We start from the raw sequence: 26,786 nt of genomic DNA on the forward strand, positions 1-26,786 counted from the left end.
TTCTCCCAGTAAGGAAGAGGTGGTTACACCTCTGCCCTGGCCCCTGGTGCTTTTGCTTCCACCTCAGGAGACTCAGTTTTGACGATCCGGTTGTGCTGTGAGGCTCCAGAGTGGGCAGCCCCGGGAAGCCCAGCATTTTCTTTTTCCCTTACGAAGTAGCAGGGCAGACACATGCTGAGATGGAATGCACTCACTGGAGCGAGTGGGCAGTGGCCTGTCATCTGACTTGTTTTTTCCTTGCACCTGAGTTCGCCCCAACTGCTTAATTAGTCACACGGTTTCCTGGAACCCAGGGGAGAACGAACTGTCAAAAATTTCAGTGGTGTGGGAGACGAGAAAGGCTGAAGGGGGAACGTGGAGGTGGGGGGAGAACAAGGGTTTGCAAATCAGACTGAAAAAAATATTTATTTTGGGAGTCGTGAGCAAATTCAGGACACATCGCGTCAGGCTGCAGGTGGCAAACACAGCAAAGGGGGCTACAGAGAAACAGTGAGGTTGCTTAGGAAGTGCTGCCTCGGTCGCGTGAAGCTCTTATGTGCCGAGCTGCCCATGGGCTCTGCCCCACGGATTTTGTACTTTCCCCCACTACAGGTTTTCACTTTTAAATCGCATCTTTTTCACATTCCCTCCTCATCCATGGCTCCAGGAACCAGTGCAGAGGAGTGGAGTGGTCACACCACGACTGGACCAACCCCATGGTTTCAGTTGCAGACGGTACTGTTTGCCCCTGCAAATTCACAGATTTTAAGGCCAACAGAGATGATCAACCATGTCTTAGTACTCATAGGATCCCTGGATAATATAGTCCCACTGTAAAACTCATAGCCCCTTCAATAACTTGCATGTGCCTGCAGACTTTCTTCAAATTGCTCAAGAGATGGATAATCCAGTGTTTCCCCATGGTAATTTGCTGCAATTGTTAACTGCTTTCATGACTGAAGGTTGCACTTTGCTCTGGTTTTAATTTCCACCTGCCTTTCTTTTCAGTATGCTTTTTTGCTTTGCTAGATTGTAGAGGCTTTTATTGAAAAATTGTCTGCAATCTTTAAGGCTTTTGCAGTAGCCCTTCATCTCTAGCTGGTGGCAATGGCAACTGGAAAGGAAGTTTTGCACAGGTAATGCAGTATTGTAGCTTAAAATAATCTAAATGAGAGTTGTTAAAGACTCCCTATCCTAGAATCATAGAATCCTAGAATGGTTTGGGTTGGAAGGGACCTTAAAGACCATCTAGTTCCAACCCCCCCTGCCATGGGCAGGGACACCCTCCACTAGACCAGGTTGCCCAAAGCCCCATCCAACCTGGCCTTGAACACTTCCAGGGATGGGGCATCCACAGCCTATCTGGGCAACCTGTTCCAGTGCCTCACCACCCTCACAGTGAAACATTTTTTCCTTATATCTAATCTAAATCCTCAGATAGTCAGTCACACCCTTTGCTTTGGGTCAGGTTTATGTGATTTAAAAGTAATCCTTCCAAAGAGGGGATTTGCCTTTGGCTGGAGCAGCTTGCCAGCTGGGCCGCCACACAACCACACAGGCACTAGGGCAAGCACGGGAGGTGAGGCAGGATGACAGCAAACTTTAAGCTGCGTTGAACTGTCACTCTCAGAAGCCTTGGGGCCCATCTCAACTACAAAGAGCTGTCTCGGTCTGCTCGGTGGGCCACCAGCACCGCGTGGAAACTCTACAGCTTTGGAAACTTGTCCTGCTGTGTGTCTCCCAGCACGAGGCTGACAACTGGTGCATGTTCTCTGCTGGCACTGGTGAGGGAGTCCTTGAGAAGCACATGGGTAGCAGCGCCAGCAGGATCTCTGTGGTGGCCCATCCCTTCTACAGCGTGACCACTGTTCCATCCGCCTCTCCTGTGGGAAAGGGATAACAATCTCCCTTCCCACGAGGTTTCCATCTCACCCTATCAGGTCTGATTTGACTGCTGGTCTTGCCTCCTCCATGGCCAGCCAGCATCCTGCAAGGATCCAAGAGGCCCTTGCAGTTTTTCCAACAGTTTTGCCTCCAGCTGTCTCGTACAGAGCTGCACTAGAACAATCCTCCCAGTGACAGATAATCAGGGCTTTCAGGCTCTCTTATCTCACGCAGAAGAGATAGAGGAAAGTTACACATCCCACACGAGGAGATAGCTTTACCATAGCTCTTTCTAATGAAATCTGATGTTTTACCTCTGCACAGAAGCTTACAAAGTCTGGCCTATGCTGGGGAAAACTTGCAGCTATGTGGTAGAGATCCCTTTGGATAAAAAGGCTTGAAGAGGAAGTCAAGTGTTGGGGTCTCTGGAGACATGAAGGAAAAGTTAAGGCTGGTGATGTACTCTGCACAGGCGTCCTGCTAAGACCTAAGGAAGTGTTCAAGGCCAGGTTGGATGGTTGGGACCCAAACCATTCTGTGATTCTGTGAGAGTATCCTTATCTATGGGACAAAAAGCAAGTGCTCTGTCTCCTTTTGCCATAGACCAGACCTGAACCTTATGATGGGCAGAAAAAAAGTAGCTGTACCAAGATTTCTGCATTGCCCCATAGTCTTCCATGGTGTCACATGTAACAAACCTTGGAATCAAGGAAGATTACCAGAACATATGATGCCTCTTGTCTACACTGCGTTGGATTTCAGTGCTGAATGCAAGTCATAGCTCAGTTAATGGTAAGAGATCAGAATAAAAATCTGGATTTAGTTACAATTCCTGTTCTACAGTTCAAAATCTACTTGTTGCATGAGAGCTACTATAAAACAGAGGAGTGGGGCAGTTTTCAAGCTGAGTCAGACATTTGATTTTCAGTGGCAAGTGCCTATTCAGATGTTTCAAACGAGGCCAGTAAGGGAATTATTTGGTCTGGCTTCCAGTTTAGTTTGCAACGGGAAGTGTAACCAGTTCATAACGTGCACAACAAAAAAGGTTCACAGGGATGCAAAACCTGTGACATTACAAAGGTGCTTGCAGTTTGAGTCCTGAATGAGAAGCCTCAATCTAGAGCAAGCTACTGCTAACTGCTGTCAGCTTTCATCTGTGTGCTGACTGCGCTCCCACTTAGGTGGATGTGGCCATGTAACAGTCCTTAGCAGCAAGCTGATGCGCTTCCCAGCACACTTTCCATGTGGATGATTTCCTGTAGGCAAACTCAGCTCAGGCTGAGAATCCTGCTCATGGTGATTGTCCTACAAAGCCGCCAGGAATCGCATAGTAAGGGAAGGCTCCTCACAGCCCTGCTGTTTGGTTTTAATCTCCAAGCTGGTGATTCACAGCTGTGAATTTGGATCCCAGTGTGGCTTCTCCAGGCTTCCCAGATAACTGCTCCTCTAGGCCTCCTTTCTGTACCACGCTTGCCATTGGGGTGGCTGGGCTGCTCTGAGCAGTGAGGGTAGCAGAAATTGGAAGTTCAGATGTTGGGTTTTCTGGTGGTCACTCCACTTGCCTCCAACCGATCTGTATCCTTACGCCCGCTGGAGGCTGCAATGAAGCAAACTCCAGACACACATCTCAAAAGAGCAGCTCACCGACTCCACACAGTAGAAACCTGTTACTAGAACACTGCTCTGAGTGTCAGTGTCGTTTCTACCTCATCTCCAAAGTTAAAAAAACCTGTCAATGCAAAATACACAAACAGTAGCAAATGAGGGCCTCAAAAACACAAGATTAATTTTAAAAAAAGGGATTTTAATAACAACATATTGGGATTCTTTGATATGTATTTGTTTTCTGAGCATTCGTAAGGAGACAGGACAGGGAGGTGGGAGACCCCTCGGTTTTAAAAAGGGCAAGGTGAGACAGGCACTGGTGGATGTAGGGAGGAGAGAATTGCAGCGGTACTCACAGGTATCTGAGGATTATTATGGAAATTACTACTTCAATACTGGCAAAGGAAAAAGAAAGTAGCGCCCTGACGGCAGTAACGACGTTAGTTAGCGTTGTTTTCCAGGTGTGTCGTGCCTGCCAAGGCCGGTTCGCAGCACGGACTTCCACAGCCGTCATCGCTGCAGACCTGGCGGGGCGGCCCACGGGTGACCGCCCGCCGCTAGCGGCCCCCGCCCCTGCCGCCCTCCCCAGGCGGCTCCCGGCTGGCCCCTACTGGCGGGGCCGTGGCCGTGCCCACGCCCGTGCCCGCGGAGAGCCGGGGAGGCCGGGCCCAGCGTGTCACCGCCCGGCAACAACGCGGCTCCGCCGTCTCCATGGCAACACGCCCCCCGCCGCGGGGCCCTCGGCGCCATGTTGGGGGCGGTGCCTTGCTTAGTCGCGGCGAGTCCGCCGCCATGTCGGTGGCTGCGGGTTGCTGTGGCGGCGGAATGGTGCCAGTGCTGCCGGGGCTCTACGTGGGCGGCGCGGAGTCGTGCTCGTCCCCGGAGTCGCTGGCGGCGGCGGGGGTGGTGGCGGTGCTGACGGTGGACGCGGAGGAGCCGCCAGCAGTGCCGGGGGTGCGGGCCCTGCACGTCCGGGCGCGGGACGAGCCCGGCGCCGACCTGCTGAGCCGCCTGGACGACTGCGCCGCCTTCATCGGCGCGGCGCGGTCGGACGGCGGGGCCGTCCTCGTCCGCTGGTGAGGGTCGGGGCGGCGGGGGCGGCGGGGGCGGCAGGCCCGGGCGGTGCTCCTCACGGCCGGGCTGTCTTGTCCTTGCCTTGCAGCCAGGCCGGGGTGAGCCGCAGCGTGGCCGTGGTCACCGCCTACCTCATGAAGACGGAGGGACTCCGGTGGGAGGAGGCCTACGCCGTCGTCAAGGCCGCCAAACCCGACGCCGAGTGGGTCCCCGGCCCCTGCCCACCGCCCGCCGTCCCTCGTCCGCCCGGCGCCCCCTCACCCCGCTCTCCTCTCGCCCCCGCCACAGGGTGAACCCGGGTTTCCAGGGGCAGCTGAAGCTCTACGAGGCCATGGGCTGCGCCGTGGACAGCAGCAGTGTCCTCTACAAGCGGTACCGGCTGCAGATGCTCACGGAGAGGTACCCCGGTGAGTGGCAGGGGAGGCAGCGGGACCGCCTGCCCGGGGCTGCGGGGCCGAGCTGGGCCCTGGGAGCATCGGCGGGTTGCTTGGAGTGAAGCTTGGGGCAGTGTCCCAAGGAGGGTGGTCGCCGGTGGGACCAGTCTAGCCTGAAACGAACACAAAAGGCCATGTCAGAGGTGCTTGACTTTGCCCTGAAAGCAGTGGACCCCCGAGTTGGCTAGGCAAACATTCACATTGTAGTGATTCTAGAGAATTCCCCTCTTGTCAGTGGGGAAAAAAATGTCTTTGAGACATGCCTGAGAAATAAGATCTATAAGGAACTGTTCTCTTTAGCAAAATGCGGAAATGGTAGAGGTCAATTTGATGTGTTTCCTGATTTTTATGTACCTGGCTAGGCAAACTTACCCTCTAAAAAGAAGTCAATGAAATTAAAAAAATAAAAATAAACGCAAAACTGAGATAAAGTTGAAATCAAGGTACGAAGTTAACTTTCATACATTAATTTGCAAAAGGTTGACTGTAGTAGATATGTGTATGTATGTGAAATTTTATAATAAAATAATAATCCATAGCTGTTTTGCAAGACCTCAGTGTTGCATATTCAGCATGATGGTGCTCTCTCCCTTTATGTGCCATTCTCCTTAGCAGTTCCCATTCATAAGCTGACTTTATGTGCACTAAAAGATTGGCAGAACTAACTCTTCCTCTGCCTTTACTTTCTGTTTAAGTAAGAACATAAAGAAAAATGCAACTGCTCCTCTAGGCCTCCTTTCTTTCTTTGCTAAGTCTAGATCCAAGTTCCTTGCATTTAGTGAATCCCAGTCTTAGGTGTGGTGGGATGAGTCTCTTCCATTTTCAGCTTATCTAATGGAGTTGGTGAGTGGACAAAGGAGTGTGAAGAAGGGGGCAGAAGCACAGTGCTGTCTTGTCCCATGAAAATGCAACGCGGCTGCATTGATCTGATTCACAATTTTGTACTGACCTCTCTGCAGAACTTCACGATTTGCCCCGAGAAGTCTTTGCTGTTGATCCAACCAATATATGTCAAACTCCAAACACAGAGGTCCTCTACAGGTGCAGGAAATGCAGGTACCAAACCTTTTATATTTCTCCATAAAATGTCATTTTGAAATCAACTCAAGAAAAATAGCTTGTGTAAATCAATGGGCATGTCATTATTGTCAGGACAGGGATGAGCTCTTGCCTAAGTTTCCATACAGTGCACGCCACAAAAAATTAGACAAATAAAAGCATCTTATGAAATGCAGACCTTTTTGTTCTTTGAAGTTGTGCAGCACTTGTGCAGCCTAACCTGCTGCATAGTTTTGCTTTGCTCTGTGAAGCTGCTTGCTCTGAAACTATTTGGTTTTGACAATCACTTTCTCCAGAAGAAACTTCTTGTAGATTTTGGGGTTTGCTGCATTTTAACTACCTTTTATGACTTGCTTAAAGTGAAATTGAATAATCCTGATACTTCCTAGGTGTAGGTTTTTTCAATTATATGAGGGTAGGTTTAAAGTTTTGGTAGGCAGAAATAGTTTAAAAATAGATCTATATAAGATCATATGGCTGTGGGGCAGCTATTTTCTATTGTCTGTAGGTTTCCCCAGTAAAAACCTAGGGGGAATAGAAAACAACTATTTAACTTCTTTTCACCCCCCTCTGTTGTGGAGGGCAGGCGCGCTCTGTTCCGTAGCTCCAGCATTTTGTCCCATGTGGAAGGAAGTGGACCGACAGCCTTTGCCCACAAGAGGATAACAGACTCTGCTCAGCTCGTTGGCGATCGCCGTGAAAAGTGTACCTCTTACTTCACCGAGCCTGTGCAGTGGATGGAGCCAGCATTGCTTGGAGTAATGGAAGGACAGGTGAAGGGGAGCATGCACTTTAGTTTTTGGATGGTTGGGTTTGGTTTTTTTGTAAAGGCAGACAAACTGTTTCTGTTCCCTGATATGAAAGCCCACACACAAGGACCTAAATCTCCCAGCCTTTCTTGTGTGAATTTTGCATCTTATGAACAGATTCTTAAACGTTAAATATCCTTTTATAAGGAAACGAGCTGGTGAACTTTTTGGAGAGAACACTAGCCAGGGTGCTGGACAGGGTTTATGTGCTGTTTAAGTATGAGAAAGAGTTTGTGCAACTTACTTACACAACCCATTGTGGTCTCAGGCTGACTGAGGCTTTCTGGAAACTGGCAAAACTGTCCTGGAAGCACACCAGGTCCGAGCAGCTTGCATTTCCACCCCTCCCTTCTGCCAGCACAGCTGCCTGCTACATCCCAGGGCACAGCAAGCACCAGCCAATGCCGGTATAGCTTTTTTACCTGTTTTTCAGCCCTGTTATCTTCTGTGAAGCGTTACAAGGGAAGGAGCTGGCTCAGCGCAGGTTGCCATGATTTGATGTACCACAGAAGTATGTTTTAAATGCAACTACATCTGCACACACCTTAAAGTGGGGTCGTGTGTTTTTTCTTGCAGCTTCTGTGTCCCAAATGCACATCGAAGCTGGGCTCCTTCAGCTGGCGGGGTGAGCAGTGTTCCTGTGGCCGCTGGGTGACGCCTGCCTTCCAGATTCACAAAAGTCGAGTGGATGAAGTGAGCACGCTGCCAGTTGGTAGCTTCCAAGCTGCTAAAACCTGAACTCGTGCCTTCCCTCGATGGATTTCTTAACGTCCACAGAGAACTGCTGCCTAGTCAGTGGTTGCAAGGAGTGAGCTTGTGACTCCCACCCCTGTGTAAGACAGTAGAATTACTTGAACATCTGCTTTATTCAAGTTTTGTGTATCTCTAATATGTATAAACCAGCAAACACTTCCTTCAAAGAGGTGTTATACAGTGGTCAAATATGTACAGAAATGTCTGAACATGAGGTTTTCAGTATAGTGTCACTTCATCTGTTGCTGTTTACAGAAAGACTCAACTACTTATTTAAAAGGACTGCTAACATGTTACTTTCAGGCTGTGGCCAGCAGTGCTGCTTGTCTTGTGATCCAGAAGTTCAAATCAGTTTGTCTGAAACATGCAGCTGAGATTTTTAGGAGGTATATTACACAACATAAGGTATGCGGCAGGGAAATATTTTAAGGCTTAGCAAAGTGACATGAAATGGTACAATTACAATCATTGCATTAGTATGCATGGCAGCTACTAGCAGTGAAAGCCAAGTTCACGCTTATATTACAATAATAGTGCTAAAAATCTCTACCCCCCCCCTCCGAGAATATTTGCTACATTATAACTTCATGGAATGGTTTGGGTTGGAAGAGACCTTAAAGCCCATCTAGTTCCAACCCCCCTGCTGTGGGCAGGGACACCCTCCACTAGACCACATTGCCAAAAGCCCCATCCAACCTGGCCTTGAACACTTCCAGGTATGGGGCATCCACAACCTCTCTGGGCAACCTGTTCCAGTGCCTCACCACCCTCACAGTAAAGAATTTCTTCCTAATATCTAATCTAAATTGACCCTCTTTTAGTTTAAAACCCATTATTCCTTGTCCTATCACTACCTGTCCTTGTAAAGAGTCCCTCTCCAGCCTTCCTGTAGGCCCCTTCAGATACTGGTAAGCAGCAATTCGATCTCCCCAGAGCCTTCTCTTCTCCAGGCTGAACAACCCCAACTCTCTCAGCCTGTCCTCACAGGAGAGGTGCTCCAGCCCTCTGATCAGCTTCATGGCCTCCTCTGGACTCGCTCCAACAGCTCCATGTCTGTCTTGTACTGGGGCCCCCAGAGCTGGACGCAGTACTCCAGGTGGGGTCTCACGAGAGCGGAGTAGAGGGGCAGGATCCCCTCCCTCGACCTGCTGGTCACACTGCTTTTGATGCAGCCCAGGACACGGTTGGCTTTCTGGGCTGCAAGCGCACACTGCTGGCTCATGTTGAGCTTCTCATCAGTCAACACCCCCAAGTCCTCCACAGGGCTGCTCTCAATCCATTCTCTGCACAGCCTATAGCTGTGCTTGGGATTGCCTCGATCCACATGCAGGACCTTGCACTTGGCCTTGTTGAACTTCATGCAGTTCACATGGGCCCACCTCTCCAGCCTGTCAAGGTCCCTCTGGATGGCATCCCTTCCCTCCAGCATTTTGACTGCACCACACAGCTTGGTGTTGTCAGCAAACTTGCTGAGGGTGCACTCGATCCCACTGTCCATGTTGCCAACAAAGATGTTAAACAGCACCAGTCCCAGTACCAACCCCTGAGGAACACCACTTGTCACTGGTCTGCACTTGGACATTGAGCCATTGACCACAACTCTTTGAGTGTGACCATTCAGCCAATTCCTTATCCACTGAGTAGTCCGTCCCTCAAATCCATGTGTCTCCCATTTAGAGACAAGGATGGCATGGTTGTGCAGTGTCAAATGCTCTGCACAAGTTCTTTCACATAGTATCTGAGGAGATGATGCAAGCTGTACTGGCATGTGAGAACTGAGGTAAAATATCCCTGCTGCATTGCTGCTTACAAGTTTAGAGATCCCTAAAATGAAGCAAGATTGTAAGGAATCACAGTACACTGTGTACACCACTGTGGCACAGGTTTGGTTTGACAGAAGAGAACATGACAGAAAGGCCTACTTTAAATCCATTTTATTCTCATTGACTTCAACTTTTTTTTTTAAATTTTCTTTTACACAATTTCCAGCAACATACATTATGAAATATACAAGATAAAGTAGGTGGTGGGGTTCTGCCCATCTTTTCATTCCTCCCACAGCTGTGGAGGGAAGACTTGAAGGACACAGTGAACATCAGAATCTCAACACCAAAAACAGACACAGAACAAAAAAAAGACAAAATATATATGAAACTGTTTGAACTGGTCACACTTCAGGGCCAGGTACAGCACAATAAATATTAGAACTGCATTATCTTAGACATCTTCTGTAAAGTTTATAACATCCTCTATTTAAAGAGATAAGAACATCTGGTTTCTAGCATGAAATGCTACATAGTACAGTGGTGAAGGGTACAAACGATGAGGAATCCAGCAAGGGCTTGGATGGTGACTGCTCATTCACACATGCTCATTGGTAAAATAAGCAGCATACACTGAAAGTTTAGTGAGCTGTAAACTTAACCATTTACTACCAGAATATCAGCTGGAGGAGCAGCTCCTTTTGGGAGAACCACAAGTAGTCAATCCCTTTAAATTTCTCCCTGACAAACAGCAAGTTGATACCATCATGGAAGTGGCAGCATTTGGTCCATAGCGCGAGATCCCTTTGCATCACTACTGTTCAAAGCTGGCAGCTGACGGAAGTACTTCAGAGCAGAATTAATGCTTACATGGCCACACTGCTGCCAGTGTCACCTATAACGGTTACTGTTTCATGACTGTAACAAAGCAGCAGATGCAGCTGGAATGCAGCTGGGCAGAGTGCTGCACCACAAAGCAGTGCTGGACACCACCTGACACGAGAGAGAGACTGGAGGAGGATGCCAGCATTTTCCCCTCTCTCTCCACAGCGCTGGGCTCTTGGGAGTTCAACAGAAAGGCTGCTCTGTGCTTGTTACTCATCTCATACTAGTTTTGCCAATAAACAAGCCCAAGACACAGCAGTTTCAGCTGCTTGACAAGAGTGTTTCCAGAGCACGAAGCAGAAGACCAGAGTCACTAGTTTCTCTTGGATCATAATCAAGGAGGGATTAAATACATTTTGCACTTGTCAGCCTTCCCCGTGTTCATCCCCCATCCCCAGAAGTGTAGCATCATACATTCCTCTCAGGCAAGAGCTGGGGACCTTCTGTGCCACTGCCAAACAGGCCACACAAGCACAGATGGAGGAGGAAGGTTAAGCACATGCTTCCCTTTCCTTAGCATGAGCTGGGCATCACACCAGGAGGCAACTGCGCTGGCAGACAGAGCACCACCGAGGAATGACTGTATTCCTGGTCCACACACGTAGCATCACCGTAACTTGCTATGCATGTCCTGCAGTACGCGGCAGCAGTCACAAGCTTTGCAAACTAAAGCAGCTGGGTGACATGGAGTTTTATGGGGTGAGTGGGAGGCAAAGAAGGTAAAACTCTGCTAGAAGCTGAGCACCTATGGCTTTGATTTTAGCTGATGCCGAGTCCAACAGTCCTATCTGTATGAAGTAGGAAAATAAAATTCTATTTCTCCAGTGCACAAAAGTATACTGGCTGCTTGTACATGCTCACCTTTTAGTGAGTTAGTCCCTTCTTGGAGAGATTCAGAACTACCCCATTTCAACACCAACAGACTCAGCCAAGGGTTGCAGAAGGGACAGTAGTGAAGCGTTTTTGCTTGTATCAACATGTCATTACAATATGGTCAAAAACAATGTTTGAGAATAGGGAGCTCTACGTCATGATAGTCACTTAGCAAAGTGCCAGATCTAAATGCCCTTATCACTGCCAGCTCAGAACGTACCGTGTGACTGCATGAAGATCTACACCTCCTCTGCCAGTACAGCTCAACTGGTTACATCCCAAGATGAAAGACTGGTTACCAAGAGAGCTGGGAGAGGAAAGGTGAAATTTTTCCCACCCTAGAAGTGTACAACAGCATTTCCTCACTCAGCCAGGCCCATTCACACATCACTCACCATTTCAGACACACAAAGCGATGCCAAACACAAACTAAGAGGAATGTTTTGTAAGGGCACTCTCTGAATATGAACAGGGAAACATGGGGCTATTTATCAACTCAAGTACTGTTGCATCATTCTTGTAAGGTAGGGAAGCAGAGGAGTTGAGATGAGGAATTGAGAGGACAAGCTGGAGTGGTCACAGAGGTCAAGCCTAGTCTTCCAGACTGCGAAATGCATTCTGCATATCCTCAAATAGCTGAGCATAGTCCGCCTTGATTTTTGTTTCACCATCTTTGACAGGGTCCTGAAAGATAACACAGCAAAAGAACAGATCCGTTGGGAAAAGCCTCAGGTACTCAAGAAAGCCTTGCTTTGCCAGTGCTGCAATTTCTCAACCTCAGGATCAGTGCTTGCTAACTGCAGAGCCAGCATTATAGCTCCATCTCTGCTTCCTGTCCGTCTCACCAACAGCCACAAGGTTTAAATCTCACCTTCCTTCCATATTCAGTGAACAGGCAGAATGGATACCAGACAGAGAAATTTTTTTTGTGAGCAGTGCTTACTTTACTGAAAAGCAACCAATTTGGAGAGGATTGAGTAATAATGAGGGTCTTAGTGAATGCTGTGTGATTCAAAAGCTGCAGTGATTATTACCAGCTCCCATCCTCAAATCAAATGGAGTAAGGATCTCTGTGACTCAGAAATGCTCTGCTGTACTTCTTGGGGTGCAATCCCTATAAAGGCAAAAGTTACTTTGCCATCACTCGGAGGTCACTCAGTTCCAATTAAAATCATAACAAGCTCAAGAACATCTTTGTACAGCTTCATTTTCTCAGAATACTTTTCATGATAGACGAGCAAAAAAATGTAACGATCAGCTTTGCTCTGAGACTGCAAGGTGTTCCCTGCAAAAAGCATTAAAACCACCAGGCTGTGAAATCTGTTCAGTGTCTTCCCCATTCTCCTCCCAGCACTATGTTCCCCTGGGTCAGTGCAGCTCTTGGGAAACACAGAGGGCTTACATGTGTGGATGCACTACTACTTTGTGGTCTCCAAAGTACACAGACCGCAGGATGCGGGACATTTAAATTCTCACACCTTTTAGACTGGAAATAAAATTTTCTTTTCATAACTATTACTGTATTAGAGGGCTGGCTCCACCTAACATGTATTCACCCTCTGTATTCCCTTTTTCAGCCATGCTGTCCACTGCTCTGCTGTATGCCGGATGCCTTCTGGTGGCCAGGTTTGTAAAGAGTGTAGTACTTCCCATATCTCTATAGAACCAGCTCTCGAAGCTCATATCCCTGAGCGTATCTTGTTATGTTCTTGATGCTTTGAGAATATAAACCAGGGATCTGCTTGCTGCAGGAACAAGCCAGTACCCTGCAGGAACAGAATACCTTGGCACGCCAGAACACTCAATTTTAAATGTACTTTTAGCTTATGGTACTTTCTTGAAAAATTTGCAGTATTGACTTATAAGAGTTATAACAGAAGAAGCATCATACTTCATAGAGAACATTCCTTAGCTACTTTCACATGATCCAACATCACACATTACTGTCCTACCAGTAACTGCTACACTAGCATGCTCTGGATGAGTTTTAGGAAAGCTGTACCCTAAAAAGATGGCTACTAAAGTTACCCAGAGCAGGTGCTCCAAGCCACTTGTTTTCACTTTAGCCCATATTGAAGCTACTCCTCCCTTCCTCTCCTCCTAGTTACCTGCCCTAGGTCCCAAAGCCAAACACAGAGGACATCACGTGTTACTGCAGGAGACTAGCATTTCTTTCCTTAACTTCTATTTAAAATAGCTTGATCAACTTTTCAATTGTTCACTTTTTAGCACATTGCTGGATTTAATCTTTAGGCTGCTTTTATCTGCTAATATAGTCTCCTTAGAACATATTGTAATTTTTTACAGAATTTTATCTCAAAAGCCCCAAAACAAACAGGAAAGGTGCTTGTACTATTACCATGAGTATATGTAACATAAAAGAGACTATTGAAGGTGGGGTTGCCAAGGCTCTGCAGCCAGCATCATCTGACTAGATTTCTCACTGACCATTCCTGCGTTCACAAACTAAAACCAACTCTTAAGGGTACTCAGAACGGCTGTGAAAAGTCTCTGTTCATAGACCTTTATCTACAGCTACTGACGAGCACCTTTGACTAACAGCCTTTCAGAGGCACTGGAAGCTCACAAAGAGCAGTGCAACCCAGTTCCTTGCAAACATACCTTGAATTTCATGGAGGTAAGTCTGTAGAGGATTTCACTCATGTTCTCTCGGATGATGGACCACGTGATCTTATTGTCACTCTGGGCTGTGGTTTCTACAGCACGGCGTGCCATGTCATAAAATGCAATCATATTGGAAAGCATTCCCACTGTTTTATAGAAAGGACAGAACCTGATGGAACAGAAGAGGATCTGTCAGGCATTTTGGAACAGTTAACAGGACAAACTTTTGCTCCTGCCTTCACAACAACTCTGAGTTCTCACTTGAAATAAAGAGTACCTGCTTTACTTTGGGTATTTTTGATGCATCCTGTCAAAAGGAGAGAGACTGCCTCTAATAGGTCCCACATTTTTAAAAAGGTGAATTATAGGCCAAGACAATCATCCTGAAGTGATGTTTCTGAAGCAGCACTTAAATGCCAGGCAAAACAGGAGAGAACAGGAACCATCGCTGTACAAGTCTCACATTTCAACCTGTGCCAATGCTAACAAGAAACGGAAAACGCTAGGAGCGGCCAACGGAATTCCTCCTCCCTGTTTTGTCCGTCATGGGAGCATGCTTCCTCCAAGCAGCCCGGGATGACCTGACAGCTCTGCAAGTTTCTTTGCTCACAGGAAAGGGAGTGCTTCTATGACAAGAGCACTCCACACACAAAAAGCTCCATTTTTAGTGGGTAGATGACTGCCAGGGAAGTTATCTCTTTATTATTTATACACTACATCGTGCTACTTCCTGTGCTTCTCTATCGCATACAAGCGTACCTGCACTAGTAACCTGATCAAAGGCACACATCACTACAGAACGATGTATGCCTAAACTTTTAGGGATGAAGTATTTCAAGACCTCCTGATCTACCTGGGCTGGTGAGTGAGATGAAGTACAAAAGCCCTTGTCAGGCTGTTAAAACACAAGGATAGCATGGAAAGGAGCAAAGCAGACAGGGATAATAAGCACTGCACTAAGGAAAAGATCTAGTAAGTCTTTTTTGCTGGATCAAATGTACTCAAGAATTATGCAATAGTAACTGAAAGCAGATTCTGTCAGTCCCCCATGCATTGCTAGAATGAACAGGAAGACTTTGGGTGTTGACTGCGAAAACACAGTGGTCCTCTTCTCCTCCTCAGGAGGACAAGGGGACATGCTATTGCAGAAATACTGGCTAACTGAACAATAGATGAGGGCCTGAGAAACTCAAAGGGAGTGACTGCATTCAGAAAAGGTCTGCATGCCTTGGGTAAGACAACGTGAATACACTGTTTGATGGCCTACCTAAGCACAGTTCTTCCATTTGTTTATGGTGGGTAAAATTAATTTCTGCACTGATGGGTTTCCAAGTAAAATAGCTGTCTAAATCCAGACTACACAGGACCAAGAGGGCAGATCTCACCTGTCATAAGGCGTATAACCGTTCTGTTGCAAGAAGTCATCTTTTATCAGCCTGGCAACCTCCAAGGTAATTTTATCTGTTTCTGCCAAGGAAGCCTAGAAAAGTAAGGTATGCTGTTAGTTTAGTACTCAAGTCCACGAGGACATGGTGTGCCCTGGCCAAGAACTGTTATCTTCCAGTACCTGTTTTCTTCCCACCCTCTTAAGATGGCTTCCAGCAGAATTCTGTCTTTTGGGTATTTCTCATTACCTGCTATAGAACAGCCAATTTAATTGATAGCCAAATTAAGATGGGTCAAACAGTCAGTAAGTCTATTTTAAGTCTATCTGATGATAAACAATGGAAAGAAAGTTTCCTTTAAGATAATGGAAAAGCCACCAGACACAGAAAAGGCACACAGCTCTGCTATGAGGTACATTGAAACATCACCTTCCTACATAAAGAGGTAAATTCATTTTTACCTTCTTCAATCCTTATGTCCATGGAAGAAAGAACAGATCTCAGCATGCTAAATCACTCTTAAGGATTTGATACAAGCCTCCACAGCTAACAGTGGACCTTCCCTGACTGGTGTTCAAGAAAAGTAAAGGAGTTGATGACAATGCCTGTCGTGCTCTACAGGACAGCCACAACTCTGGGGCATGCTGCTGCTGTTGGCACCACACATCACTCTACCTTCATTGGCCTTTTGCTAAAGGGGACAGACTGAGGTTTAAGTACCCCCACTTGCTTTCTAGACAGAAAGTTTGGACCTTCTTTCATGAGGAGACTAACAGAATTCAGAGCTAAAAAGAAAAAAAAACATATCTAATTGTTTTTCCACAATTCCCTCTTTCTAAAGGTTTGTTGCACTTATTAGCCAAGCACAGACTGAAAGAAACTGTTAAAGATAACATCTTTGAGAACAAGATCACCAGTTCCAGTACTTCTGTCATGGGAATAATGCCTAGTTACAAGCACTGGCTTATCAAAATCTCTTCCACACCAAAGAACTGATTCTACCCTGCTCTGTAAACTAGTCTTTTAGAACATCTTTCTGTAAATAGAAAACTGCAGAAGACCCTAAGATCATAATTCCTTTTCTTTGAAGGCATATCTAGAGAGGAAAGCTCTGCTAGGCAAGATCTGGTGAAAGGCCCCATCTCAGTTGAGCCAGAACATCAGTGAATAGGGAAGAGCACTACGACCAAACTTTCTCCAAATAACTGTAGTTAATGCATGTTACCACACACTACCACCACCTTGTAAATCCGCATAGCTTGTCTGAACATCATGGGGTTAAGTTACTTTCAAGTATGTGCTAGGCACCTGTCAATTATCATATTCACTAAGCTGAAACAGAGGGTTTTCACCGGGTCCCTTTTGAGAGCTCTCAAGGGAAATTTTCCTGTCCAAGTTCAGCTTTCTCTCCAAAACAGTGAAGTGACTGAAGGAAATTAAAGAATGCCTTTAAAATGGAGCCATGTGTCATGTCACAGGTTTCCATAGAGAAACTAGGTAATCACCAGTTTTTTAAAAAAAGGCAGACATCACTTCTGTTTCTACAGGCCAGCTTGTAAATGCCAACACCTCTGTTCTGTGGCTGGCAACGTGGTTTCTAATAAATTGTAATCCTTCAGATGACTTCAACAGTAAAGATAAGTTTGCATCATTTCTCTTACAAAGATTACTTCCAATGGAGTACTATCGTAAGTTGCAACGAAGGAAATTTCATCAGGACTAGAACACTGAAGCAAGTAAAGTTCCTTAACTCCAGCATCAGATGCCCTGCAATCTAGTTTACATGAGAAAAGTAGCATCAAGCCAAGGTTTATCAAATCTAAAGAAGTATTTGTCAGTAGAAGTCAAACAACATGTAAAAATGTTGGAATAAAGCACAGTTAGATGCAGGCAAGTCTGACATCTCCCAGTGACCATTTGCCTTTTTTGCACAATGCAGTATCAATCAAGTCTGGTCTAAGGCACAGCCAAAAGCCTGCACTAGCAGTAAGTAAATGGAGGATGACTTATTGACACCACATTCCCTCACAGCTGGTTACTCACCTTCCCCACAAGCTGCACAATCTCTGCAAGGTCCTCTTCCTCCTGCAGGATCTCTTTGGCCTTTGTCCTCAGAGGGACAAACTCTGTAAAATGCTTGTCATAGTACTCGTCCAGAGCACGCGTGTATTTGCTGTAACTGATCAGCCAGTTGACAGAGGGGAAGTGCTTGCGTTGTGCCAGCTTCTTATCCAGACCCCAGAAAACCTGTCAGAAGCCAGAAAGATCAATCAAATCAAAACTAAACCAAAATAATTGAAGGCAATAAAAAAGAAAAACAAAAACACACCACCAATACCGATAGCAAGTTTGAGCAAATACAACACAGCAAAGGCTATCACAAATCAAAACCTAAGAGAGAAAAAGAAAGCCTTCCTTATGTTAATTTAACTATTGCAGTAACTTTCAAACACACTTCTCAAAAAATGATGCATCTTTCTTTTAAGCTGAGTTCAGACTTATTCAGCTTGAGACTCCTCATGAGGGAAGAGTCAGCTGTAACAATGTCAATACTGGAGTCTAATTAGGTGGAGACCTATTAGATAGAATCATAGAATTGTTTAGGTTGGAAAAGACCTTTAAGATCAAGTCTAACCGTTAACTTAACACGGCCAGGCCCACCACCAAACCATGTCCCCAGGCACCACATCTAGGTGTGTTTTAAATACCTCCAGGGATGGTGACTCAACCACTTCCCTGGGCAGCCTGTTCCAATGATTGACAACCCTTTCGGTGAAGAAATTTTTCCTAATATCTAATCTAAACCTCCCCTGGCGCAACTTGAGGCCATTTCCTCTTGTCCTATCACTTATTACTTGGGAGACCAACACCCACCTGGCTACAACGTCCTTTCAGGTAGTTGTAGAGAGCGATAAGGTCTCCCCTCAGCCTCCTTTTCTCCAGGCTAAACAACCCCAGTTCCCTCAGCCGCTCCTCACAGGACTTGTGCTCTAGACCCTTCACCAGCTTCATTGCTCTTCTTTGGACATGCTCCAGCACCTCAATGTCTTTCTGATAGTGAGGGGCCCAAAACTGAACACAGGACTCAAGGTGTGGCCTCACCAGAGCCGAGTACAGGGGGATGATCACTTCCCTAGTCCTGCTGGTCACACTATTTCTGATACAACAGCCAGGATGCTGTTGGCCTTCTGGGCCACCTAGGCACACTGCTGACTCATATTCAGCCAGCTGTTGGCCAACACCCCCAAGTCCTTTTCAACCAGGCAGCTTTCCAGCCACTCTTCCCCAAGCCTGTAGCGTTGCATGGGGTTGTTGTGACCCAAGAGCAGGACCCAGCACGTGGCCTTGTTGAACCTCATACAGCTGGCTTCGGTCCATGGATCCAGCCTGTCCAGATCCCTCTGTAGAGCCTTCCTGCCCTCAAGCAGATCAACACTCCCACCCAACTTGGTGTCATCTGCAAACTTACTGAGGGTGCACTCAATTCTCTTGTCCAGATCATTGATAAAGATATTAAAGAGAACTGGCCCCAGTACTGAGCCCTGGGGAACACCACTTGTGACCGGCCACCAATCAGATATAACTCCATTCACCACAACTCTTTGGGCCCAGCCAACCAGCCAGTTTTTTTACCCAGCAAAGAGTATGCCCATCCAAGCTGTCAGCAGCCAGTTTCTCCAGGAGAATGATGTAACTTCTTTTCCTAAAACAGGGCTGCAATCAGTTGCAAGACATTCTTCTCCCAATCAGCAGCTCTATGGACTTTTTTGTGGTTTCAATGCACCTATTAAGAGCAGTTTACTCAGCTGAGAGCAGCCACATTTGAAGTGCAGCTCAAAGGGCAGCAATCAGGAAGCACATGGATATTCCTGAAGTCAGCAATGGAAGGAATTGCTACCTTCGCCCTTCTCTTCCAAAAGAGATCTCAAACATGTCAGTTCAGAGACAATCTCATAAGGTCACCTTTTACACTGTTGGAACATTTTCCAAAGCACCCTACAAAGCTGCCTGTGTCAAATCAAAGCTCTCACACCCAAACCACTGGCACAAGTGCATTGAAGTACGATCATTTCAAGTCTAACAAAGCGGACATAAGAGCTGCAATGTCATGGGACGTACCTGAACAATGCCCAGAGTAGCAGATGTGACAGGATCAGAGAAGTCACCACCTGGGGGAGAAACGCTGAGCAGGAAGAGATAAGGGAAAGTTATCAGAACTGCTTCCACAGTTTAAACTGAAGTACTGAACATATGACTGCACAGCTCCATGATCAAAGAAACCAGAAAAGTCAACACAATTTCAAGTAGCTAACAGATTGCAAGCTTCCACAGCAGAAAGTGATGCATACCCGCACAGGTGTAGTATCAAGCATACCACAAAATACAGGTATATCAGTGACTAACTGACAGTATGAAGGTATGATTTCAGTCACTTTAGCTCCAAGTAGTAACTCCAGTTTGGATGATCAAACCTAACTCAACTGGAACAGATTCAGCAAGTGCACTGCTAGGACACCATGAAAGACAGTGCAATGATTATTTTACAGAAAACAATATCCCAAATTGAAATTATTGCAGATATTCACCTATAAAATAACCACTTTAACTTCATTTGGGCTTGACACTCTAATACATGCCTTCTCAGAGATTAAAAAAATAAAAATCTTCCAACCACAAAAGCACAATGCATTTGTGTATTTATGTTGTGGACAGCAGAACTAAGCAGAGCAGAGAATGGACTCTAGGTGTTCTTGCAGATGCTAAATGTTCTCCTGAAAACATCGTGTGTGTGTGTAAAAATTCACTTTTCCCACAGTATGATATACAAATCAATATAGCCTAGAAGAATGTCTAGGTACCACACGCTTTTCAGCGCCCATCACAGCTTGAGATATGCTGCTCCATGTAACTCTATCTAAGCAAGAGAATCATGATTCATTATGCCTCCAAGTGCACACACTGCTGCTCTAACTGCTCCTTCTTTCTCGCTCTGAGCATGGTTTCACATAGTTTTCAGTGACAGCTCTAACATTCTTCCCTGAGCCATTTGCTCTGCTGCAAGTGACTGCAATTCCACACCTCACAGAGCTATCTGTCCACATTCTTTCTGCCCCCACACACAATTTAGCAGTAGTTCTGGGTGAGCAGAGACTAAATATCTACCTACTCATTCACATATTTTTAGTTCTGCAGCTGCAGAGAGCAACAAGACCTTTTTGTCTGAAAAACAGTATTCTGACATACAAAAACACAGAGGAAGAACTGCAGCCAACAAAGCAAAGAAATGCAACACTCACGCTCCAACAATGCTGACGCTGCCTTCCCTTTCAGGATTTCCCAGACACTTCACTCTGCCAGCTCGCTCATAGAAAGAGGCTAGACGGGCACCAAGGTAGGCTGGATAACCACTGTCTGCAAACACCAACACACAGAAATTGAGTCAAAGGCTCAGAGTTTAAAGGATGCATTTACAAGACTAGACTGAGAAAAAGGCTACTTACCAGCTGGCATTTCAGCCAGTCGCCCTGAAATTTCTCTGAGGGCCTCAGCCCATCGGGAAGTAGAGTCTGCCATCATACTGACATGGTAACCCATGTCCCGGAAATACTCAGACAGGGTGATTCCTAGAACAGAGACAACAGTGTGCTGCAGGATACAGTTCAGAAAGGAATTCTATGCTTATATGTTGTCACTAAGATGCAAATAAGCCACATTATTTAAGGTTACATTTTGATGGAAATAGACACTGAAAGTTATTCTTTCTTCCCATTAGATCATGTCCTTGCTGTCTTTTTTTGTTTATTTCTTCTCATTCTCCCCATTTTTGCCTATGAACCACTCTGGCTCATCTTACATTCCCTTGTATTTCTTTAAAGAGGCATGGCAATGTCACAGATGCTACTCTTTGCCTCACTGAAACCATGAACGAAGCCACTTCTTACTGTAAAAAGTCTCCTCTTTCAAACTGACAGAATATAACAGTGAGAAAAGGTCATGTTTTATCTTAATTATCTGACATTTTGTAAAAGAAAATTTAAAAAAAAACAACCTCTAAGAGGCTGCAAAGGAAAGAAGACTAGCCTGCCAACTCAGAGAGTACTATTTCTGCCCATTATGTTGCTGTACTTGTCAGCAAAAAGCTATTCACAAACAAAAGCTGATATAATTAACACATGGAGAAAAACTACACGAGAGCTGGTGTATTAAGTTCACCTTGTAAGCAAAATTTATTCAACATTCAGAAATTGTAATTATATAGAAGCAAGCCAAATTCAATTAAGATACTAGGACTTCATGCAGGCAAGGTCCAAAAGGGTTGACTTCTGAAACTAAGCAGGTTTCTTGGTACTGATCATTTCAGGAACTGAAAATACTGGAGCATGATGGCTTGCTCAACACACACAGCTTTTTCCAGCCTCCTGTAAATCTTACCAGTATAGATAGAGGCTTCTCTGGCAGCCACAGGCATGTTGGAGGTATTTGCTACCAGAGCTGTTCTCTTCATGATGCTTTCTACCTTGCCATCAATTTCCATTGTTAACTAAAATGCAAGAAAAGAAGGGGAAAAAAAAGTAACTAGCAAGTTTTTTTGTTTATTTTTTGTTGTTTGTTTTTTTACTGTATTACTCGCCTTGTATTAGGATACCCTCACAGCTACTCTACCAAGAGCAGAGGGTAGATTCAAGATTTCAGGATACTATGCTGGTTTGCCTTCCAGATTGCACACAGCTTAACTCTTTGAGGTACGTGCGTCAGCCTCATCTAGTCTTCTGCAACTGGCAAATCCCTGTTGATCCCATTCAAATGAGTAATGACAAATCCACAGCATCAGGAAGTACGTTATCCTCTCTCAGCTTACTAGGCTGGAAGAGCCAAAAAATCTTAGCCTCCTGTCATAAATCCATTAGGAATCAGAGAGGTTCCCCCCTCCCCCATCTACACCGATTCAAGTTTATCTTTGACAACTGGACATAAAACCACATACGTAACCCTGGTGAAGCCTCACAAGCACCTGAAGAACAGAATGCATATCCTGACATTTGTGTAGAATTCCACTTATGAATACCCTGGGATTTACCTTTTTCATGGCCATCTCAGCTTGACTTTCTCATCTTGTGATCAATCAACACATCCAAACCTTTTACCCCTTATTTCTGACAGTGGAGTTCCAATGTAACAGGTCAGACTATCTGGCTTCTTTCCCGTATTTTACGGAAGATTGTGCCACAACTAATTCACTAACATATAACACCAGGTAGAAGGATTGGTAAACTTGTCTTGTCTTTTTTTTTTTTTTTAAACCAGGCATTTTCCACTTCCTTCAGAAGGTATTCCAAAGTCTAACATGTCAAACTAATATCTGGTATCTGTTTGTATCACCATCCCATATCCTATAAATAGAGATACTGCATTTGCTATGTATGGTTAAGTTAGAAAAGTTAGAGATATTACCAGTGAAAGGTAAAGTGCTTATTACTGTGCTAAATTACACTCTGGCATTCATTTTTGCTTTATTTTAAACAAGTTAGAAGGTATACCCAAAAACTAGTCCAGATGTTTATAGGGGGGCCACTGAAATCATTCCTGAATGAGCCAAAAGGGATTTCTGCTACTACAGCCAGAACTTACAGCAGAGAGGCAAGAAGATCATTTCAAGTCACTCTACCAATGTGATATTTTATTCAGTTACAATACCAATACAATAGCGAGTCTTCCCAAGAAGGTTTACTCTCCATGAATTCCCCATACTAACCTCAGGAAAATCTCTCAGTACTTCAGACATTTCATTTCCTCTTTCTCCACAGCCTACATAAATGATGACATCACTGTTGGAGTATTTTGAGAGAGACTGCGAGATCACAGTCTTCCCACAACCAAATGCCCCAGGAATCGCTGTTGTACCCCCTTGTACACACCTGAGTAAAGAAAAAGGACTTTGATTTGCAAGGAACTCAAAAAACCAGCTCTCTCCCATCTTAGAATATGCTTTCCGATAAAACTCCCTAATTAAAAGCAGAGCAACAGGAGTCACATTCAGTGTTCTGGGTGAGCAGCAGAGAGGTATTTCACTAAACCAAAAGACTGAGGGTATAAACTATTCTTTTCTTCTCCTGCCCTTGAAGTACATGAGTTATGCTGGTACAACAGCTAGACTTTCAGGCTTGAAACACAGCAATCTTCACAGCTGGAAGCACTGGCGGAATGCAAATGCTTAGAAAAGAACAACTGTACTTAGCTATGCATTATAAGAACCAGCAGTAGAAAATTTTAGGATCAAAATTACTGAATTCAGAGTCTTAGAAGTTAACTCCTTAAATGAGCGTTTTGTGCTACAGTTAAGCACAAGAGTTTTCATAAGTGGTGACCCCAAAATCATGGGGAACTATACCCCTCAAGACCATGGAAAGAGATCCTTCTTATGTGTTCAAATGGAGATATCAAGTAGGAAAATTCTAGCCTTTCTGTAGATTTGACATGATTATGTTAAGTTTATGCTTGTCCATTCTTTTCTAGATTAATGCACTAGAACTATCTTGCTAAACTTATCTTCCTTTTTCCGCTATAGATTCTCCTGCCAAGTATAGAAATATGAAGAATTCAGCGAAATATTTTTTTAGATTATGCTGTGATACATAGGGAAAGCTTGGGGTCTCTGTTTGCCCTTACAAAAAAAAAATTAAGCCTCCTCCCTCCACTTCCCCCCTCCCCCCCACCCAAAAGAGAGATTTCTTACATACTAGAAAATAAAAGGTAGTACTTACGGGAAGAGGGCATCCAGGACGCGTTGGCCAGTTAATAAAGGATGATTGGCTGGTAACTTTTCAGTAACAGGACGGACTTGACGTACAGGCCAGACCTGAACCATCGTGAACTTCTCCTTCACACCTTCAAACTCCAGCTCCAAGACAACATCCTAACAGACAGCACCAGACATCTGAAGTAAGCAAACAGCTGCACACTGGACCAACACGCAAATTCTCATCTCAACTACTCTGCGCAGCTAGGTCTTTGATACCACCACAGATTTCTCAGAACCTCAACATTCTATCATCCCCTCTTGAGGGAAGGCTCTTTCCCATTTTTACAATACTACTGGGGAACAAAATGCAAGATGAAGCTGCAACTAAAACCATGCTTTTGGAGAGCAACTGAATTTTACATATTCGTAAGATACTGTAGATCCCCACAGATGTCAGCAAACATGGCATACTGAAATGCCATTTGGAAGCCATAGACATAGAAAGTAACTGCACAAGATAATCATGTAATCCCTGCAGGCAGGGTAGCAGAAGTCATCATTAACTCACACAAACTGTTGTTGCAAGAAAAACTTTTCAGTTAGCATCATGCAGAACAGAAAGACTACATCAACCTTGTGAAAGAGATGTGGAGTATAACAGCAACTGCTGTTTGTGAGACTTACTGAAGTGTCATAGTTTCCTGGTGAAGCGATGTATGTAACTGTACCCCTGTTCCGTGGGGGCAGCATGATTTTGTGTTTGATAAGAGAGTTTTCATTCACTACACCATAAATATCTCCACCAGTGATGTGGCTCCCAACCTAAAATGAGAATAGGTCTATTAGTCATAAGTGAGAACTCCACTCTTAAAAAAGAGCCTTGACAAAGAACAGTATAAAATAACTATAGCTATTAAGTCTAGCACTGTGATAATTCCCTTTATAAATGTGTTGTTACAGCACAGCAGCCCATTTACATAACATTACACTAACAGCACATCACTAGCAACACTATCTAGGTTCAGGTGCTTTTCATGGCACAGACAGTAGCAATTACTGACTGATGCAAGGAATTTTCCTCATTTCTTTTATACCTCTCACTTTAGCATGTTAAGTAGGAAAGGATAGCATATGTTAACCTGCAGGGCTGGAAAAAAGATGACGCTAAGGACTAAAGCAGTGACATTTTCCAGCTCTGAGGCTATCTTCACCATTTGCAAAATGTGTGCTGCAGTTATTCTTTCTGCTTGGGTAACACCCATTCCTGCTAATGTTTAGTGCAATTCCACTAAATTCTTTACAGCTTTGTAAATACATTAAAACTTTGCAAGTTTCTCATATGCAGCAGCAACACACAATAAGTTACATTGAGTAAGTTTTGGTGATCCCCATCCAGTCTCATACATCATTACTGCTTCCCAGCACCCCTTTTCACAAACTTAATACAGCGTTAACCATAGCTCCCAGCAGTCATAGCCTCGGCACTCTGCTCTGGCTCCAAGCTCTCAGGGTAGAGGAGCAAGAGGGGAAGACAGGCTTGTCAGAACCTACCCGCAGGTTTTTGGAAGGTGTGAAGTCCCATTTGACGTCTCGGCTCAAAGCTGACACATTGACACCTCTAGGAATATAGATACTTTTGGTCAGGGTACTGATGTCCGAGAGGGGCCTCTGGATACCATCAAAAATAGCTCCCATAATGCCAGGCCCTAGTTCTACTGACAGGGGTTTGCCAGTACGGAGTACAGGATCTCCTACAGAGACACCAGCTGAAGATTTGCTGAGGAAAAGTTCATCCAGTGAAAGGGAAAGAAACAGGGCAGAAGGCATCACATTGACAACATCATAGTCTTAAACCACCTTTCTGACTTTAAGGTAATATTTTTATTAGTATATTACACATCATCATTTGAGAAGCATGCAGACTATACTAAACTCAAGCTAAAACTGCTAAAGCAACAAAGTTGCTCATCCTACAGAGACAGGAAGTAGGGGTAAATATTCTGCTTTATGATCATTAGTTTAAGTCAACTACATGGATGAATTTACAGGAGTGCCAGGCAGCAGGATGACAAAATGTCAGGCATTTCTCAATCTTCTAACAATCAAACCTGTTTTCTGGGTTTAAGTCATACGATGCTATGAAATATGTAATTTTTCACTTCAGAATTTGTTAGAGCACAACTGTTTTGACCTTGAGCCTTGCACAGCCTTTTTGACAGCAGTCTAATTTTAAAAGGAGTTTGGCTAAGACCAGCATTATTTCCCTCCTCTCTGATATCAAGTTGTCCAGTCTATGCACTACCTAAGCGCCAAAGATGCACAACAGACTTTTTGGCAAAGGGCCAACAGTTTGGCAAAAGGCCCTGCTAGAACAGAAGAGACCCCAAAAACCCTATGCAAACTCAAGAGATTAAATGCAAGTTGACTTCTGAGAGCCCTATGACAGAGTCCTGTCATCAGGTACCTAAGAGTAAACTATACTCAAATGTGTTCCATGTACAGATGGAAGGCTACTAGGTATCACAATGATGATGCCATCTAAAATGACAAATTATTAGGTACAGACAGGAGCTCCTCACCAGTTTACCATCCAGCTCCTCAGAACAAAACTTTAGGAGCCAGCACAGGCTTTTTCCTAGCCTCTACAGATACACAGAGCCAATTCTTAAGTTTAAAAGAACAGGAGGGGAAAAAAAGAAGGTCTGGCTTTAAGTTTTATGACTTCTTTTCTGACATTCTCTCATATATGTGTAATAGAAAATACATTTTAAGTTAACTAGATTTTAGAATACAAGCTGCTTCCTAGCTGGACCAAGATTCTGTAAGCACACTGCAGAAGCAAAAATGTATCTATTACATGCAGGTTGGAACTAGATGATTTTTAAGGTTCCTTCCAACCCAAACCATTCTATGATTCT

The 26,786-nt window shown here is 44.9% G+C and overlaps 2 protein-coding genes across 4 annotated transcripts in view; one reads left to right on the top strand and one right to left on the bottom strand.

Annotated features, from left to right (window-relative positions):
- The first annotated feature begins 4,240 nt into the window (after positions 1-4,240).
- On the top strand, positions 4,241-7,897 carry DUSP12 (dual specificity phosphatase 12). 2 transcript variants are annotated; one of them, XM_054828696.1, is made up of 6 exons: positions 4,241-4,544; positions 4,631-4,744; positions 4,831-4,949; positions 5,936-6,032; positions 6,622-6,808; positions 7,421-7,897. In XM_054828696.1, exons 1-6 carry the CDS (start codon positions 4,261-4,263, stop codon positions 7,580-7,582), a joined length of 963 nt encoding a protein of 320 aa, XP_054684671.1. In that variant the 5' UTR covers positions 4,241-4,260; the 3' UTR covers positions 7,583-7,897. The 2 variants fall into 2 exon arrangements, with proteins under 2 accessions (XP_054684671.1, XP_054684681.1); XM_054828706.1 differs by lacking the exon at positions 4,631-4,744.
- A 1,619-nt stretch (positions 7,898-9,516) lies between these two features.
- Positions 9,517-26,786, bottom strand: part of ATP6V1A (ATPase H+ transporting V1 subunit A) — a 33,381-nt gene continuing 16,111 nt past the window's right edge. For both annotated transcript variants that reach the window (XM_054828673.1, XM_054828682.1), the window contains exons 4-15: positions 25,420-25,634; positions 24,553-24,690; positions 23,891-24,042; positions 22,882-23,044; positions 21,561-21,669; positions 20,630-20,752; positions 20,426-20,540; positions 19,248-19,311; positions 17,172-17,375; positions 15,129-15,223; positions 13,741-13,912; positions 9,517-11,802 (exon numbers count right to left, since the gene is read on the bottom strand). In XM_054828673.1, the coding sequence (XP_054684648.1) occupies positions 11,710-11,802; positions 13,741-13,912; positions 15,129-15,223; positions 17,172-17,375; positions 19,248-19,311; positions 20,426-20,540; positions 20,630-20,752; positions 21,561-21,669; positions 22,882-23,044; positions 23,891-24,042; positions 24,553-24,690; positions 25,420-25,634 (1,643 nt within the window). In that variant the 3' untranslated portion in view covers positions 9,517-11,709. The remainder of the gene's footprint in view (positions 11,803-13,740; positions 13,913-15,128; positions 15,224-17,171; positions 17,376-19,247; positions 19,312-20,425; positions 20,541-20,629; positions 20,753-21,560; positions 21,670-22,881; positions 23,045-23,890; positions 24,043-24,552; positions 24,691-25,419; positions 25,635-26,786) is intronic.

This window comes from Grus americana, chromosome 1, assembly GCF_028858705.1.
Source record: "Grus americana isolate bGruAme1 chromosome 1, bGruAme1.mat, whole genome shotgun sequence".
Taxonomy (NCBI): Eukaryota; Metazoa; Chordata; class Aves; order Gruiformes; family Gruidae; genus Grus; species Grus americana.

Bases quoted from the DNA above. Each gene is read 5' to 3' on its own strand.
- DUSP12 (XM_054828696.1), top strand. From the start codon at position 4,261: ATGTCGGTGGCTGCGGGTTGCTGTGGCGGCGGAATGGTGCCAGTGCTG. The intron at 4,950-5,935 runs GTGAGTGGCAGG...ACCTCTCTGCAG, and splicing joins GCTCACGGAGAGGTACCCCG to AACTTCACGATTTGCCCCGA. The intron at 6,033-6,621 runs GTACCAAACCTT...TGTGGAGGGCAG, and splicing joins TACAGGTGCAGGAAATGCAG to GCGCGCTCTGTTCCGTAGCT.